This window comes from Elgaria multicarinata, chromosome 7, assembly GCF_023053635.1.
Source record: "Elgaria multicarinata webbii isolate HBS135686 ecotype San Diego chromosome 7, rElgMul1.1.pri, whole genome shotgun sequence".
Classification (NCBI taxonomy): domain Eukaryota; kingdom Metazoa; phylum Chordata; class Lepidosauria; order Squamata; family Anguidae; genus Elgaria; species Elgaria multicarinata.
Window position 1 is genome coordinate 75,525,214 of NC_086177.1, and position 18,500 is coordinate 75,543,713.

The window sequence follows — 18,500 nt, forward strand, 5'->3', positions numbered from 1 at the left end:
TACATCTTGTTACATCATACAGCATCAGGATGATTGGTCTTAATATTTTTTTTTATTCCTATCTCCTGCACGACTCCATGAATATTGGTACAAAGCTATTTTAAGGTAAATAGCTGATAAACAAACTAATAAAACATTTGAGAGAACATGTTTAAGCATCATGCTGTACCTACTTTAACTGCCCTTCATGTCATTCTCCATGAGACTAGGGAAAGTTAATTGTTCAGTGAAGGATGTATTGTGACAATAAAGTTACACTTCTCAGCACAGGAAATGATTTTAACTCTCCTTTCCTACAGAACTGCCTCTTGCACACCCCCAAAGGATTTTCAGTATTAATGTCTTGCTGCTTGCTTTTTTGTGTTCACTATATCTCACGGGCTCCACTGAAATGAAGAACAGGGATTGCAGCTATTCTGGTAACTCTTCTCAATGGATATTAAGGAGTGCTGCTTCTTTAACAAGAGCTGTGACGAACGAAGTGCTCGTGATTGGCCAGGTTATTTCTTTTCCTTCCTTAATGAGATACTCACCATCAGCTGATTACCCACAAAGAGCTAATAGGAGTTGTATAGTATTGAGGAGAGGGCTACATTTGAGGAGAGGGAAAGTTGCTGTATTCAGGAACTTATTCCACTGTCCAGAACATACCACTAAAAAGTATTCAATTAGAAAAGTTTGGTTGTTTACTCTTAAGGTACTTTGGTCTGTATTAAGGCCTAGTCAGTGGTTTAAAGACTTGCAAGTAGTTACAACAATTAGTTACCTTACACACAGATCACAGTACATGGTGTGTATGTGTGAAATGAAGCAGAGAAATGATTGTCCTTGAAAAGGTTTTTCCATTTGTCCTGCTATGTCTTAAGGCTTCATTATTGATGTTTTTAATCTGTTGTAAGGCCTGATCCCTGACTGAAAAGCTTCTTCTGAGTTGGCTTTAACCTTACTCTATTTATTTTGGGATAATTACAAATGATAACCATGTGCTTATTCTTGCTGCATAAGAACTGCATCAGTATGGGGAACTAACTAGCAATCCATGAAGGTTAGCTACAGAGTAAAATAGTCCCTACCATTGGTTCACTTGTAGCAAGCAGGCCTCCAACAACTTAATCTGTGCCTTCTAAATGATGTGATCTGGTTGCATATCTGGAATTTCAGTATTTCATTCATCTCAGGAATTTCCATTTGAGTGATTTTTCCTCTGTGGACAAAGCAACACTTGCATTTGGGAATCACTACCCTACTAAAATGGAAAGAAGCACATGACTGGATCTCATCCGTTTCAGTGGGCCACTATGATGCAAAGTTAAACTGAAGTTCCGTCTTCTGTCTTCAGAGATGCACAGTATAACTTGGTATAATTAGTTCAGCTTTAATCACTGCAGGAAAGACTGAGTGTGAGTTCAAAATTGTGACTTCTCATTTGTTCAAATGCAGTGTCTAATAGTTATACAAATCCATAGCACAGTAGCTTTCTTGCTTCAATTAATGATATTAAAGGTATGTGTTAAAACTGCTACGTAAAAATAAAGCTATGTACAAGAGGGCATGAACATTCTTCCACTTGTTGAACTTTTTTCCATGTTCCATGGCAGAAATGATTGCCAACTGCTTGCCAGTGAAGAACTTTATTCCTAAAATAGAACAGATGAGGTGAGTTTACCTTCATAGCTCATGTAAAAAAGTACTTCACTTTTGAATAATTCTAATACGTAACATTACTTGTAATTGTAAGAAGTCTATACTTAGTAATGCAATACTTGCATAGGATCTGCATTTTATATTTTCTATACCACCCCAGTGCCGAAGCTCTCTGGGTGGTTCACAAAGATTAAAAAACGTTTTTAAAAATTATGCAAAGTACAAAACCTTTTACATAAAAACAGATAGTGCACAAAGACAACCTATATCTAAAAACATTTTTTAAACAATGGAACGTAAGAGCAATTTGCATTTACTGTGTCATCTTAGAGAGTCAAATCTTGCAATAAAAATGCAATGTGTTGCATTCAGATTGGCCATTCCATGAGCTCAAGATCTTCTTCCATTCATGGAAAGAACTGGGATCCCATAGAGGTTTTCTGTTACAGCAGGGAAGCTATCTTCATAAATTCACCCTGTGTCACCTGATGCTGAGCCAGCCTTCTAACTTAACTTTTTAGGAGGCAAATGGAATCATGAAGTTTGCCTCCTCAGCCCCTTCCACAGCACAAACGGAGCTCTGATAAGCACTGTTATGGGTCCAACTCAGTGGATTTACACAACTACAGCTTTTATTCCTTAGTTGAATTGACACGAGCTGTACATAACTATTATCCGCTTCGAAGAAACTAATGTGTTAAGTCTACCACAGATTTAAAGTGTAACTCATATGCCTTATGGTGCATCTAGTGTGCCTGCCAAGATGCCTTAGTGCAATCATGGAGACACAAGTGGGAAGCAGTAAGGCCATAAAAGCAGAAGTGGCTTACTTAAGGGCTCTGCTTGGATCCTGCTCAAGATTCTGGGGCCTGCAGTATCTAGGCTCCCCATGCATTTCAATGATGGAGAGCAGACTGCTCCCCTTCCCCATTAATTGGAGAACTATTTGTTCCACTGGCTCGAAGAGAAAAGGAACACACCTGTAACTATGATTCACATTTGCTAAAGACCAGTTTCAAAACTTTCTTAAAAGGCGGCAATCTCAAAGAGATTGGGCCAATTCATATGACACGCCACCACCCTCAGTGGCCGGAATCATCTAATAAGACAACCTCCAAAGTGGAGCAGTTTAGTCTATTTCACTCTGGCATAGTTTACTAGCCAGAGCTAGGAAATTCTAATATTACTGCTCTGCAGTGCAAGAGCAGTAATATTAGAATTAATATTAGTGCAGTGCTAATTACGACGTCAAGCACATAAAGCCTTAAAAAGATCCTTTGGTATTTTGACATCCTCTGGTATGTTTAAACAGCCACTTAAATGGGGGAAATGGTTTATGAATGTTTGCTAGTTGCTACTTTAATTATGAGACTAAACTGGCTTTGAAGGATCTTGCTTTTGTATGGGGATTGCCAGTCTCAGCATCTAGTAAAATGCCTGTTTTGCAGTTACATGAACAAAAATAATTGAATATTCACGAACAGTGCTATTGTATCTTAAATACAGAGAGTAGTACTATGTTTCACTGATTTGAAGGAGTCCGGGTTGCATTAAAATGTCCTCAGTGTCAGTGTTCTATCTTTAAAATCTGTCAATGTGAACAAATTTTATAAGCTAAAAGCTCTGTGGTGTTTCTAGGTCTTTAGATCAAATATTCAGTTTCTTACCCATCAGCATCAACACCATCTCCAGAACAGCGATGGCTACCGGTACGCATTGCTGGAGGCTGGCAGGTTACACACACAGTGTATCCTACTTGTAAATACTGCATCCAACGAGCAAATGGGCGATTCTCCATAGAGCAAGGGGGAGACAATGATTCTGTTCTAAATTCCACACAGTAGCTCCTTTGGGAAGGAAACGTTTGTTAATGTAACAAGTATTAAATTATGCATTTAGTAGATCTAAGGTGTGATTATAGCATCTGTAGCCTGAATTGCAGAACATTTATACAAATAGGTCCTCAATCTGTCAGTTGTAAAGCGAGTGAGACCACCTGAGATTTACATTCTTACTGGATAAGCCAAAGTGAGCTGAGTGATACTCATTGCTTATGTTTTAACTGTTAACTCACCATACATATTACGTTCTATCAGCTACAGCTGTATGACATTTACAGCCAGCAAACTAAGCTGTAAGGTTAGGCTTTCCTCAGATACAATAGCTCCTCTAAGTCAGCCATACTGAACTTGAGTTTTAATCTATGGCCTCTTGAGACTGCTGCAGTATTGTTGGACAATACAGGTAGGAAAATGTATTTGAGTAGCAAACACAATAGTGCTGACATTAATAAGACTGAGTTACAGAACTGATTATAGAATCATTTTCTAAAATGAGTAGGCAGGGGTCGTGAAAAAAACCCTACACAAGAGGGAGCAGGGAGTATAAGTTTCAAGGAGACCTATCTGAAATGTATGCCTTGCAACAAGTGTAACATTTAGAATGTTTTAAAGATGTTTTAAACATATACGGTATGTTTTTAATCAATTTTAATGTGTATTTTATGTCATATTCTTATACTGTTTGTTTTATACTTTGAATGGTTTTAGTTTTTGTGAACCGCCCAGGGAGCTTCGGCTGTTGGGCGGTATAAAAATGCAATAAATAATAATAACAACATACACTATGAAAGGGTCATCAACAGAGCTATGAAGTGACATAACTGGCCAGCATATGAACACTTTGCATCCCACAGAGACATCATTGGCCGCCTTAAGGCCCAGTATTGGGCAAAAGGCAGGATACGAATAATAATAATAATAATAATAATAATAATAATAATAATAATAATAATAATAATTCTAGCTCTACTACAAGTCAGAGCTATTAAGCTCTGCTTACTCCTAAAGATAAGTTTCCAGACAATCCCTTACTATAGATTAAGTGTGTACTATGACTCTGAAAAACTGGGATACTGGAGGAAGGACTGTACCCTCTCTGTAACTATCCCACTACATCAAGGGCAGGAAAATGGCTCAAACACCTGCTGCTGCCACTTCATTAAAATTGGACCCTACCACTAGCAAACTTGTTAGAAGCATTGGAACAGCTAGGGTAGTATCCAGTGTTATTCCTACATAGAGTAGACCCATTGAAATGATGGAACTTAAGTTAACCATGATTACCTTAAGTCATATTAATTTTAATAGGTTTACTCTATGTTAGACTAACTTTGGATACTAACTTAGTTCTTTGCCCTCTAGTGGCACAATGGTTATAAAATCAGAATGCAGAACATCACAACTGGTGTGCTACTATTTGAAGAAAAACATGCACGTAGGCTGTGGAAAGCATGAGCAACTTATCTCACTTTGTTTCAGATCTGTTAATATAAAAACAATTCCACTAAAAAGTTCCATTACCTCATTAAAGTTTCTATACAGACAGAAAATTAAAGAAGAAAAAGAATGGGGCATGAGGCTGTAATATATTCTAATCTGAGTTGTTCTTTGTGTAACTGGGTACAGGAATACAGCTGTAATTACCTAGAATCCTCTGTTTCTGAAGACCACCTTGAGTTTACAGCTCTCTTTTTTCTATCCTTATTATATTCAGATGTAGTTATGAATGCAGGAACTAGGAAGAGAAAATATACTATGAAAACAAACTTCATAAAGAACACTGGTGGAAGAAGCTTCCATCGCTATTTAACTGGAGAAAATGTGGAGAACTTTCTACACTACCTAGAAATAAAGACTGGGAACAAATAATTAAACTAGCACAAAAGGCCACCCTAGGAAGACATATGTCATAAGAAACCTGGGGGCTGTCTTGATGTCCCAGGTTCAATCCCCAGCATCTCCAGGTAAAGCTGGAAAAATTCATGCCTGACACCCTGGAGAGCTAATGCCAGTCAGTGCTGACAATATTGGGCTAGATGGACCGATGGTTTGAGTCCATATAAGGCAGCTTCCCACGTTCCTATGCATGTAATTCTCTTCTTCCAAGGGGGCAGACATTTCAGCAGTTCCTGATTCATTCCTATGCACTCCTAACCAAAGTTACATGTTTGTACTGTATAATATTTATTTCCAAGTTTAAAAATAGGTTACACTGAGAGCACCCCATTTTTTATGGAAGAGAAATCCAAGAAATGGAATAACAAAACAAAGGTTACAAAAGTGCATATAAAAATGTCATAGCTTAGTCCAGTGAGATTCGTACAGAAGAAATGCATTGGTGCAGCAGTACTCTTCTATGGTCATGTACCAGCACAGTAACATGGGCTGACACTACTCTGTAACAACCATCCACAGATGCGGTGAAATGACACACCTTCCTAAAAGAACGGTCCACTACAAAACTGCTGATACCACTATTGATACCACTATGATAGCACTATTGACTACTAGCAAACCATGGTTTGTAAATTGGGAGACAGATTTATTGAACACATGGTCCATCCCTGGAGCAATTTGCCCTCTCCTTTCCTACCATTAATTATGTGGTTTTGTGTTACACATGCAATGATGCACACTACGATTTGCACCAAGGGGAAAGCAACTTGTGGCTCTCCAGATGTTTTGGCCTACAACTCCCATCATCCCTCACCACTGGCTATGCTGGCTAGGGTTAACGGGGTTGTAGGCCAAAACATCTGGAGGGACACAAGTTGCCCAGCCATCATAAAAAAAATTAACTGGTTTGAAATAACTGAAAACCCTAGTTATGAGAGAACCTGGTTTCTATTAACCTTGGTTTGTGCTGGGGCAGTTGTCATTTGAAACCATGATTAAAACTAGGTAGGTGAAGAATGGGGAAATCACCCATTCATAAGCCTGGTTCCCAATATGCACATAATGGAGCCTGATATATTGTAGGAAGCATTTTTAATAAAATTACTGGTGAAATACACCAGTAATAGGGCAAATCTTTCCTACTAACAGATGGTATTATATCTAATTAGAGTTAATGGACCATTTTCAAGGTTATTTTTTTGAGGACACAGGTGCACATGTGTCCATGTTAAGCAGGCTACAAACATACATGGAAAGGACAACGCATACTTCTATTTCCCAGCACTGCTTCTAGAATTATGCTTTACATAGATCTTTCCTAGGAACAAGGCATAAGTGTTCCTATTCAAAATTCACAATTGCATGCATCTTAAGATATACACCTGAGCACCCATGTCTTTAAATTTAAAAAAGCAACAAGGTAAATAAATTGAAGTCATTTTACAAGCACACAAGTCCCTTGTTGCTGTTTTAAGTCTCTCAGCACTATGTACCAGTTTAATTTATTCTTGAAACAATCTTTTGTTGGCTTATGAGGAATTATGGTTGTGCCTTTAAAGAAACTCTGCCCTGGTTTTTTCTCGTTCTTGAATAATTGAACAGAGAGTTAGCAGTGCAGAAATATCTTCTGTATGCTATTCCAGGTAGAGTTTTACTCCGGTAATTATAAATGGATGGATTAAGAAGTCACATGCTTAAGATTCAAAGAGAAATCATAAGTATATGTACCATACTCATCTCCACAATCCTGCCCCTCATAGGTAGTATACTCCAGGCAACCAGCTTTCTCTTCTAGTGGAGGACACGGAACCCCACCATTTTTTGGTTCCTGCTGTATGACGCGTGTACGCATACGGAAGTTGGGTTTACACTGCTTTGCACAGCCACTCCAGTGACTCCATTCACCAATGATGCATGGAAGAGCTGCAAAGAAATGTTAAGAAAATTATCAACAATGAAACCCACAGGAGTTATGAAGGCCTATAACAAATCCTTCTTGTAATGTTTAGCAAGGCTTACTCACTTGGGTGATTTCATGTGTGGATTTGTGGAACTGTTACTGTGCCCCCACTCCACTTCATAGTCTGCCATGGCAAGAAAACAGAAACCTCATGGGTAAATCTGATTAAAAATTATGAGGAGGAAACGGAGAACTCAACACTAGGCTGCTATTCTCATAACCGTTTTGTGCGACAAAACAACCAATTCTTGCTTGTAAAGAAGCCTAAGTACCTAATGGCACAATCTTCTGAGGTTTCTATGTCCTGCTGGGCTGAAGTCAGCAGGGCAGGACAAATGGGGAGATAATCTTCACCTCTCTGTTCTCCAATATCCTACATTTTTGCTAGATGGGCTTTTCAGCCTGTTTAGTGAGGGCACTTCAGAGCGGGGGGGCGGGGGAGGAGGCTCAGGATAAATCGTTTCCTGGCCTCTCAGGTCTCATCTCCTCCCCATCCACCAGAATATCCCGTTCCACTTTCTCCGAGGTTGAATTTCTGATCTCAGAGAGGCAGCCAGCACAGTTCTTTCCATGATAGCTGCAAGGGGATGGAACTCTGATTCCCCCTTCTGAGGTCAGAGCACTGTCTCCAACCTCGGAAGGATTTTACAAGCAATCCTATGGTCCCTTCTCTCTGGATAAGATCCAGCCAAATTTAAGCAGTTTAAAGTTCTACTGACTCCAATGAAAGACTCTTCCAATGCAATCAACAGAATTAAGCATTAATTCACTTTCATTAATAATTCTAATTGTTGTTTCTCATTCTCTCTTCCCTTCCATTTTCTCTTCCCGCTGCAAAAAAAATAGTTATAAGTTCAATGGAACAGGAATTTGTCCTTTTGGGGGAGGATTATTTAAAGGCAGCTTGAGAAGACTGAGCTTCACTAGAAATTCAAGTAAACCATACCACATGTAATCTGATGGCATTGTATAAATATAATAATAGACTTGATTTAAATGCACTGTTATGCCATTTTTCTTTTTTTTCATTTTCCCCTTTCAGAAACATATAGTTCATGAATTAGATTCCCCATATAATGTAGTTTTTAGTTCTGTGATAATATTACTTGGCTCTCATTGGGCCTGTTCAGACAACATGCTAAGCCATGGTTAGGCTGCTAACCCCTTTGGAGCAAATGGTTAGTGAGCATGTTTAAACCATGGTTATGTAGCCACCATGGTTAGGAATGGTTCACATGACATGCTAAATCATGGTTCACATGACATGCTAAACCATAATGTTTAGCTCAAAATGCTTAACCACCATGGCTTGGCGTGTTGTCTGGACAGGGCCATTGTAGTTACCAAATTGAGATCTGTACTCTCCATTCAGGTGGCCAGCAAAGTTGCAAAATAGTCAGGAATATCTGTAGTTGGGCCTGCACTACATGTCTGATGACAGAGACTGAGACCATTTTAAACATTATCAAATGGGCTAACAAGCCCTGGCTTAGGGCCTGTGATTTACACCTGGCTTCACAGAACTTTGCTCACAAAACAGGCATATCCATCACATTAGAAAGGCAAGCCTACCGGTATTGAAATATGGGTTGTGTGTCTTGATTTGTAGAACAAAAAAATGGAAGTTTTAATGATCTGCCAAGACCCGTGGCCATTTTTAAGTGGTTGGTGGAGGGAGTTTGAGAACCATTACATTAAGGAATTTGTTTAGTTTAGCAGCAAACAAAAATATAATGCCCCACAGGGATATTGTACCACTATATTAAATAAAGAAAAGAAAAAAGCATGTACTGGCCACTTGCTTATTATGTTCAAGTCCAGGATGAACAGAGGGCTTGTCTATACGGCTTGTTTACCCTGACCTAAATGCGCATATTTATTTATTTATTTATTTATTTAATTACATTTATATACCGCCCCACAGCCGAAGCTCTCTGGGCAGTTTACAACATTTAAAAATAGTAAACATTAAAAGTATACAATTTAAACACACACACACACACACACACACACATAAAAACAGTATAAAAACAACAGTATCCATTTAAAAACAACAATTGTGGGGTCCATTAAAAACAAACTTAACGTTGTTAAATGCTGTTAAAATGCTGTTAAAAATTTACATTTCAGGACACATGAGGCAGCCATGCATTTGCCATAGCACCGGGTTTTTAACGCAAAAAGGCACATATTTGCATTTGCGATTTACCGCAACTTTTGGATCACGTCCGACTTTGCACCGTGTTATGTGTCTTTGGGGGAGTTAAATCGCATTTTGACATGTGGGTGGAGCTTTGAGGGTAGGCCGATTTCCCACCTATCAGCTGCCTCGTTCCTTCATGCAATTTTTAGTTTGAATTCTCTGAATCTGCTGCCTCGTTCCTTCCCCAACCACCCCGCTCTCGGTTTGTTTGTTATATGAATCTGCGGAGCTCCGGATATAAAATTTATCGCTTCTATCGTCTCTACTCCATAGCATCATATATGCGATAATGCGCACATGCATATTAATAAACGCACTATTAAAAAAAAATTGCTGTTGCTGCTGCAGTGTGATGCTCTTTACCTAGATTCAAATCAACGAAAATTCGGGTTTATATTTAATGAGGAGCAATCCCGTTGTCATGTAGATGGGAGCAGAGTAGGTAAATAGAAGTTGTTTTTTAAACCATCTCTTATTTGCTATGATCACAGCTTGCATGTGCCTCAAGGCTCCACCTCATACTTGGCTCTCCCATCTTGTCTCATTCCAAAAATAACACCGACCCCCTCCATAACTTACAATCTTCCTTGAAACTCCTATTCTTCTAAAACAGTTTAATAATGACCCCAGTATCACCTCTTCATATCCAAATTTAGATTATTGCCTTGTGCATGAATATAACCATCTTCCATTTGCAATTTGCAATCCAGTGGAAAAGAGCCACAACAAGCACTCGCCTAGAAGGCCAAATGCCAGAAAATAGCAACATATTTACTAGCACCTTGGACCACCCACAAGAAACTTTTTATCATCTTGGCCTTCCAGCTAATGGGAGTGGAAGTCATTAAACAACACCTTTGTATTGGCTTGGTTGGCTGATATGCCATGGCCATAAGCCAACCCCCCACCCCCCGCAGCTGTTACAGAAGGGCAATTTCTCCCTGCACGTCACTCAAAATAAACAGTGGGAGGAAAAGGAGGAGTTGTGCTCAAGTTACATTTCACTACTTTCCCTGGTTTCAAAGTAAATAATTGTTAAATTTACCCTGGCCATTATCTTACACAGATGTACTACAGGATTTTTTTTGGGGGGGGGGAAGGGGAGGGTCTCGGTCCTGTTTGGCTTGTGCTGCTTCTGGCTTTTGCAAAGCCAGCTTGAGAGACCTCATGAGTTCTCATGAGTTCTTTGCAATTCATTGAGAATTTAGAGGAGGAAAAGGTTCCAGCAAGGAGGAGCTGTCCTTGCTTACTATCAGTTCTTGGAGCCCAGGATCAAATACCTATTTCATATATGTTACATAAATATTGTACATAACTGTTGGCATCTCTTGGATTTTATGTGCACTGATATTATGGGGATGTTTTAAGAACTTCATGCCAATAATATAAGGCTACTTTTGTTATCTAGCAAATCAAGTTTTTATTATTCCACTCCTTCCAAAAACCATCATTTCCAAGAAAACCCATACAGACAGCATGCCCATTGTCCCATGCCCACTCCAATCACTTACTCCCTTGCTTCTTCAGATGTCCCTATGAAGTTCAGCCAAGGTTTTCAGGACTGGGGAACGTGTGATTGCAACTTCCATTAGCCCCAGCCAGCACAGTCAATGGTGAGGCATGATGGGAGTTGCAGTCCCATAATATCTGGAGGGGCTTTAAAACATTCCCCATCCCAGTTTTAAAGCAAGGTACTTTTCATACAGTTGTAGCAGTGGCCAGTGGAGGGAAGGAAAGACTATGGTTCAGGGCATGATCAGGTAAAAAGACACAAAATTCCATACTGAACAAGATTAGGCCAGTTCGGATCATCTGATGACATCAGTGTCCTCTGATGCTTTGAGGCAGACCTTATGAGACAAGAGTTCTAATGGCCATTTAATTTTAATACATGACACAAGGGGGCATTTGCAGTGAAGAAGTGACAGCAAGGAAGAGGCAATTAAAACGTCCTCTCTCTGCTGATTCTCCTTCGCAACTGCTCCTCCAATCCACACTTCCCCCTCTCAAACTAAATTTATTTTAATTCTGAATGGTGGGATAATGGATACAAAAGGGCTTGGGAAGAGAATTTGTGGGTGAAGGGGTAACACATTCTCTCCCGCTAAGCGATTCTCGCTTGCAAATGCTCCTGCATTATTATTATGAGCCAAACTCAGGATTAAAGCCCCATTGGAATATATAGTTCCAGCTTCAGACTAAGGTTCAAATCTGATATAAAATGTTTCCTGCTTTGGTGATTCAAAGAGGCCAGTTAATCACCAAGTCCAGCTCTTCACCCTGAGGCAGGATCCTTCCAACCACAGCCTCCCTCCATGCTCCACAGATTAATCCATATAATCCACTCCACAATGCACCAAACAGAGCAGAAACAACCTGGTGCACCAGTCCAAGATGCCTGCAGAGCAGACATCTCCAAATGATTCCAGCAAATAAATTAAGCTTACACACTGAAGTCATGATTCATAAATATTATTTTAAATAAAAGTAAGCATTATTTTTATTTGTCTTTTGAGCTGTGAGAGCCTCTAGGGTTCACAATTGACAGACATCCTTCTGCACCTGCTCCTTGTCAACCAGCTGTGCAAAAAGAATTCAAAAGCGGAATCAATCTTTATGCAACCTTTAAGAAAAATCTTTCAATAGGAGGGTCCCACACTGAGAGGACATGTTCCTTTGGCTTTCAGAACCTGGGTCCAGCTGCTGTACTAAAAATATACTTTTTAAATATAGAAACCAAGATTTGAATGAGTCTTGCAGGATTCTTGCATTGACTGATAAATATATACTGGTGTTGCTCCCATTATAGCAATGGTCAGTTGGGATCAGGCCTCTTTAGGCTGTGTACTGCTCTGCCCGCTTAATTACTTATTTACTAATTACCCCTCAGTTCAGCCCTATACATTTCCCCCAATAATTTAAGCACTGTATCCCAGGCACTTCTACTTTATACAGTGTAACACTTTGAAGAAAAGGAAAAAAACTTTATGGGGAGGATGTTTAATATAACATCAATCCAACGAAGTCTGCTGCGCTAATGCTTTTATTACAAGACTAGATTCAATTTGCAAAAGAATTCAATATCTCCGTCCCTTGAGCTGAAAGCTACCTCACAAATACCTACTGAAGTCTCCCTGAGTCACTTCCTTGCATTTTTGTCCCTCCACTTACTTTCCCCGCGACAAAGAAAACCAGGAAAGGGGTGAGGTCGGGAGTTTGTAAGCTTTGTATGTTTTCTTAGAGTCCGCTTTCCCTTGGGATCAGGAGAAAAAGGGGCAAATGCAAGGATCGGAAGGAGAACCTGTGGCGTGGGTTGCAGATTTGGCAGCTGAGAAGGTGGTAATAGTACATTCCTATCCATTCCTACTCTGAAGTAAGAGCCATGGAGTTAAGTGGAACACACTCCCAGGTAAATGAGGAGAGGACTGCAGGCCTTAGCTTGACCTAAGGTTTATCCCAAGATCGTCCCGGGGTCATCCCTGTTCATGTAAATGACACACAGGATATCCCGGGAGCAGGCAGGGATGACCCCGGGATAAACCTTAGGTCTAGCTAAGGCCTAAGTATCTACTTAGAGTTTAAACTGAATGAGGTCTCATCACGATACAGAACCCACCTATCCCAATCCCAAAGCAAGGCGGGGTGGGTGGGTTCATGAGCACATGCAGAGTGTTGATTTCCCCCATCGCCCCCACCCCAGACACCGCTGAAGAAACCGCTCGTAGCTAAAGTTCTAGATTTCTGGGCTCTGGAGGCAAATCCAGACAGGTCTCAACCCCATTCCGCCCCTCCTCCGCCCAGCCGCGGCTTCTTGGGCCGCTTCTCTCTGCGTCCCGCTCCGTCCTACCTGGGCACGCCTGGGCGTAGTCATAGCAACAGTCGCCGGTCCGCTTGCACGCCTCGTCGCAGAAGCAGGTGCCGTAGGCTCGGTCGACGCGCCAGCCGGTGCTGGAGCAGGCCGGGTCCCGCCCGGGGCAGCAGCGCCCCTCTTCCACGCAGCCCGACCCCGCCCGGCGCCCAAGCGCCAAAAGCGCCACCACGAAAGCCACGGGGCCCGGCCCGACCTTGGCCCCCATCTTCCCGTCTCGGAGGCACACGATAAATAAATAAAGCGTTCGTCGCCTCAGCCGCGGAGCCGCCCCCTTGCCACGCCTCGCCGGCCTGCCTCCCCAGGACCACTTCTACCCACCCTCCGCGCCCCAATGCTTCGCGTAGCGCCCGCCGGGCTCTCTCCGGGCTGAGGGAGCGGGGCGGGAGAACGTTTTTAATTGCAGCCTGCCGAGGAGGGAGGGCGCTCGGAGGAATAACTGGGAACGTGGAGGGAGGGTGCGGAAAGGCGGCAAAAGCACGCCGGAGCTTTGCAACCTGTTGCGGCTCTAACCTCCTCGAGTGGCGGGATTCTGCCTCTCTTGACCCGGGAGCGGATGAGGGGAGGCGAGGGATGCGCTCTCGCTCGCTCATCCACGCCGGCCACGGCCAGGAATGCGCGCCATTGGCAGCCGACCAGCGAAAGAGAGCCAAAGGGCCTGGGGCAGCCCTTATTCCGCCTGTCTCCGGCCACCGCCGCTGCTGACCTCGTTCTGCTTCCGATGGGGAACCGCCTGGGCCCTCGCCGGAATGAAGTTCAGTTCAAACGGTCATCGAGGGCTATTCAGGCCCGGGTGGGGAGCACATGATGGCCTTCTCTCAACTATAAGCTTGACTGTAAGAAAGTGCCCCTGAGCACGTGCAGAGTCCATCTAACTCACCACTGAGTATAGAGTAGAGCGAAAGAGTAGGGGGAGGGGGATGTTCCAGACAGACTTGAGCCCCTGGCATCTCTTTTTCTAGAAATTAAGCCCTGGCTTTAGAGTATTCAGCTGAATATGATGTCAGCAATTCTTACAAGTAGGTCATTGAGTGACTGATATAAATAAATGTTTATAAAAATGTTTAATGAACAGATAAATAATGTATATTTATCTATTCATTATTTCCTCCAAGAAATGTGAAGCAGAATACATGGGTTCCCCCTAATTTTATCCTCACAACATAGTCTTCTGAAGCAAAAACCACAAAGAGCTTTGTGGTATGTAAAATTTATTTATTTGTTTATTAAACAAATTTGTTTATTATTTGTTAATAATAAACTATTAAATAATAAATATTATTATTTATTATTTATTTGTTTATTAAACTTATATACTGCCCCATAGCCAAAGTTCTCTGGGCGGTTTACAAAAGTTTAAAACAGTGAACATTAAAAAGTATACAAAATTTAAAACCATCAAAAATATAAAAACAACAGTATAAAACTATCCATTTAAACAACAACAGTTCTGGGGTCCATTAACAAACAAACAAAAAGACCAACGCATTTATTCCGGCATAACACGATTGTTATGCATCTGATGAACTGGACTGTAGAACACAAAAGCTTATGCCATAAATAAATGTATTAGCCTTTAAGGGCCACAAGACTCTGTTGGTTTAGCTGTGCTGAGAGACAGTGGTCCAAGGTCAACCAGGCCTGACATCAGGAATGCTGCGCGTGGCGGCGGTGCGAGGCACAGCAGTGCCGCATTGATGCTCCTTCAGAAGGAGCGCAATTGTCGGCTTTCCGGGTGCTGCTGGCGCAACTGCACTCGACCACCCAAGCACACACGCGGTGCCTGAGAGCATCCATGCCCCCTCTTCTAAGGTTACTGGGTTGTTGTTTTTTTCAAAAAACAAACTGACTTGTGTTTTTATATGTGTGTGTTTTAAGCTGTAAATGTGACGGATTGCATTTACAGCTAAATGGGGGAGGGGGGAACAAGGTGGAGGAACGGGGTGCTCCTTCCCTGGCAGGATTTCCAACCCCTCCCCCTTAAAATTTTATTTTATTTTTCTTAACAAGGCACCGTAGTCACTCTAAGCTAAAAAAAGTGAAGTACCCAACTTTTTTAGTCTGGAGCTTTGGGGCTTTGCCCCTGGATTGCTTTGGAGTGGCACCTGTGTCATGTAGATCACCTGCTGCCACTCCAAAGCTACCGTGGGGAAAAGCATCCATGTAGACGAGCCCCAGTTTGCTTCATGGTTGAGTAGGAATTTGAACCTGGATCTCTTCAGTCCTTTTTCAGCACACTAACAGTGTAATTTTATATGTGCCTAAATCAGACATAAACCCCATTGAGTTCAATAGTACTAACTCCCAGGTAAGCGTATATAGGATTACAGCCATAACCAGCTTTCCCCCACCTAGTTCCCTCCAGTTATGTTGAACTACAGCTCCATCCCCAGCCAGTGTGGCCATCACACTGAGTGGGATTGGTGGGAGTTGTAGTCCAAAACATCCGAAGAGCACCAAATAGGGGGAGGTTGCTTTAACCATTACTACAACACCTTGATTCTCATTTGCATTATCCTCATCCCCATATTACCAATGGATAGCTGGGACTGAAGTTGGACTTACTGGGGTGTTTTTTGGTGGCATGAAGAAGGGCGGAAGGCAGGTGACGTCGTGAGAGGGACCCATGGAAATTCGTGAGTGTCCAGTAATGAGCATGCAATGAAACACTTTGGATGGAGCTCTGAGGGATGGTGGCTTGACTAAAGCCACTTGAGTGAGTGAGGCAAGAAGATTTGAATCTAAAACTTAACAACATACAACTCATCCAACACAACATCATGGCATGAGAAACAGAATCTGCCAACCTTCTCCTGTGGGACATCTATCAGCTTCATCACACCAGCGTTATACTGTGCAATCACTGTGAATTGCATGCAATGGACTCAGAAGTTTTCCACCTTATAATCTGCTTTTATTGTTAATTACTTCCGTGCATCCTGCTTTAATTGTGCTTCAATAAAAGCCCCTGCTTTTTGAGCGTATCTTCCAATCTGCTGGGGCACAGGAGCAGGATTTTAAAGAAATGCTTACATCTGTGTAAGCTTTAAAGATAAAGACACCAAAATTGGCACAGTAATAGATACTAGGGAAAGCTTTAAGCATACCAAATTTGATTTGAATTGGGTCATCCGTTGATTTTTTACATTTCCCCCCTTCAACTCACTTCCTGGTATGCAAAGGATCACTGCCTCCCGGTAGCAAAAACAACAACGGCGGAAGTTTAGCGCTACGGGGATAATCCGAAGGAAGCAGGTACATGTGATAAAGCTCTATGTGAAAACAGAGGAGCCCTATCCCCTATGCAGAGCTGGACAGACTTCAGTTTTGCATGGCCTACTTTTATTTTATTTTTAAATCTTCATTATTTACTAAATTTACCAAACAGGTGTGCATGCTCAGGATCTCTTAAGAGACATGTATATTATTATGTGATCCTGAGTATATGCTTTTGCTTAAAAGAACACTAGTGCCTTGCTAGTCCAGCATTCTTTGTCGGAATCCCAGCAACTCGCAGGCACTAGGATATCCACCATCCAAACTAGGGGACCACAGCCTATAGTCTACTCACCTTCCTCTATTGCATTTGGTTACCGTAAATGCACCTACTTTTCACGTGTGGCGTGTTTTCGTCTACATTGCCCAGGTCAATTGATTGACATTGGTACTTAATGTGCATGGTACTTAGTAGCATAAGCAACAAAAACAATAAAATGCTTACAATTGAGATGGGCTAGAGGTCCCATCTGTGTTTGAAGGGGCTGTTGGCAGGGGAGAATGGCAACAAATCAAGCCAACAGACCCTCACACATTTGCCAGATGAAGATATTGGTTTGTGTTAAATGAAACATTTGCTTATCATACACAGTAAAACAAGTAGCATTGGCAAGCATCCACTGATCTTGTGCAGGCACAGTACATTAAATTTGTTTATTAAATGTATATCCCACCTTTTAAAAAAAAATTCTGGAAATTGTGCAGGAAGTGATGGAGACTAAATGCAGCTCTCTGCTCCCCTTCTCAAGTAGCTGGCTGGCATAGAACTCTTGCGTGAACACCCCTGGCAGCTAGATCAAGCCAGGTACCAGGTACTCATTATTTGTTTATATTTATTTATTACATTTTTATACCGCTCAATAGCCGAAGCTCTCTGGGCGGTTCACAAAAATTAAAACCGTAATAAAACAACCAACAGGTTAAAAGCACAAATACAAATACAGTTGCTTTAGGTGTATGTATGTGGATGTGCCTTCTTCCACATGTATATGCCTAAACTTGGGGAATGGGGTAATTGGATCCATATAGATCTGTATTGTTCAAAGTGGTCTGCTGTGTGAAAACCTTCCTAGCCATCATTCTTTTGATACACCTCAAACATCTGTAGATGACCTTCCCAACTACACCATTTCACCTGGAACCCATGACATGATTTCAAAGATCACTAGACATTATAGGAATACTGATAATCTAAATTAATCCACCCAAAGGTATCCCACAGATAGCTCCCATTCATTGAAAGGTTACAAATAAACACCTTAGAGCAGGTGTGCACCTTACAGCAAGATCTGCCACTCTTAGATGCGAACAGGGCCATAGTGTGATTTAAAAACAAACAAACAAACTTTATTCCCTATTCAAATCACAGGACATAAGAGTTGAACCTTATAATGAATTTTAGTTCAATTAATTCACATTGGAGCCTTCCTTTAAGTAATTTTACAGCAAACACCTGTACTAAACATAGTGTACATACTAATATGCCTAATTTTGCTCATTGCATTTCAGGTTAAGTTGAGTAGGGCAGAAATAATGGGCAAAATTGTGACCCTAGTTAATAAACCTAGTGATGAGCTAAAAAAAAACCCTCGAGTCTAGTACAACAGCACTTTTAAAATATTGCAGAAGACTATTTTCCCCTTTTCATGGTTTCCCTATGACATAGCCTGCCTTCCAGGTAAAAACACAAGCAAAGTTTATAAATACACATTGGAATTATTTGAGTCAGTAGAACTTTTAAAGCCATCTGGAAGACTTTTATATCTTTTGCCTACGGTAATATTTAAGTAAATTTTGAAAGACGTCATTTAA

The 18,500-nt window shown here is 41.3% G+C and overlaps 1 protein-coding gene across 1 annotated transcript; it reads right to left on the reverse strand.

Annotated features, from left to right (window-relative positions):
• Positions 1–1,074: 1,074 nt before the first annotated feature.
• On the reverse strand, positions 1,075–13,630 carry SBSPON (somatomedin B and thrombospondin type 1 domain containing). The gene is made up of 5 exons (XM_063130856.1): positions 13,392–13,630; positions 7,110–7,304; positions 5,130–5,220; positions 3,312–3,491; positions 1,075–1,637 (listed from the first exon to the last, which is right to left on the reverse strand). Exons 1-5 carry the CDS (start codon positions 13,618–13,620, stop codon positions 1,520–1,522), a joined length of 813 nt encoding a protein of 270 aa, XP_062986926.1. The 5' UTR covers positions 13,621–13,630; the 3' UTR covers positions 1,075–1,519.
• Between the last annotated feature and the right edge of the window lie 4,870 nt (positions 13,631–18,500).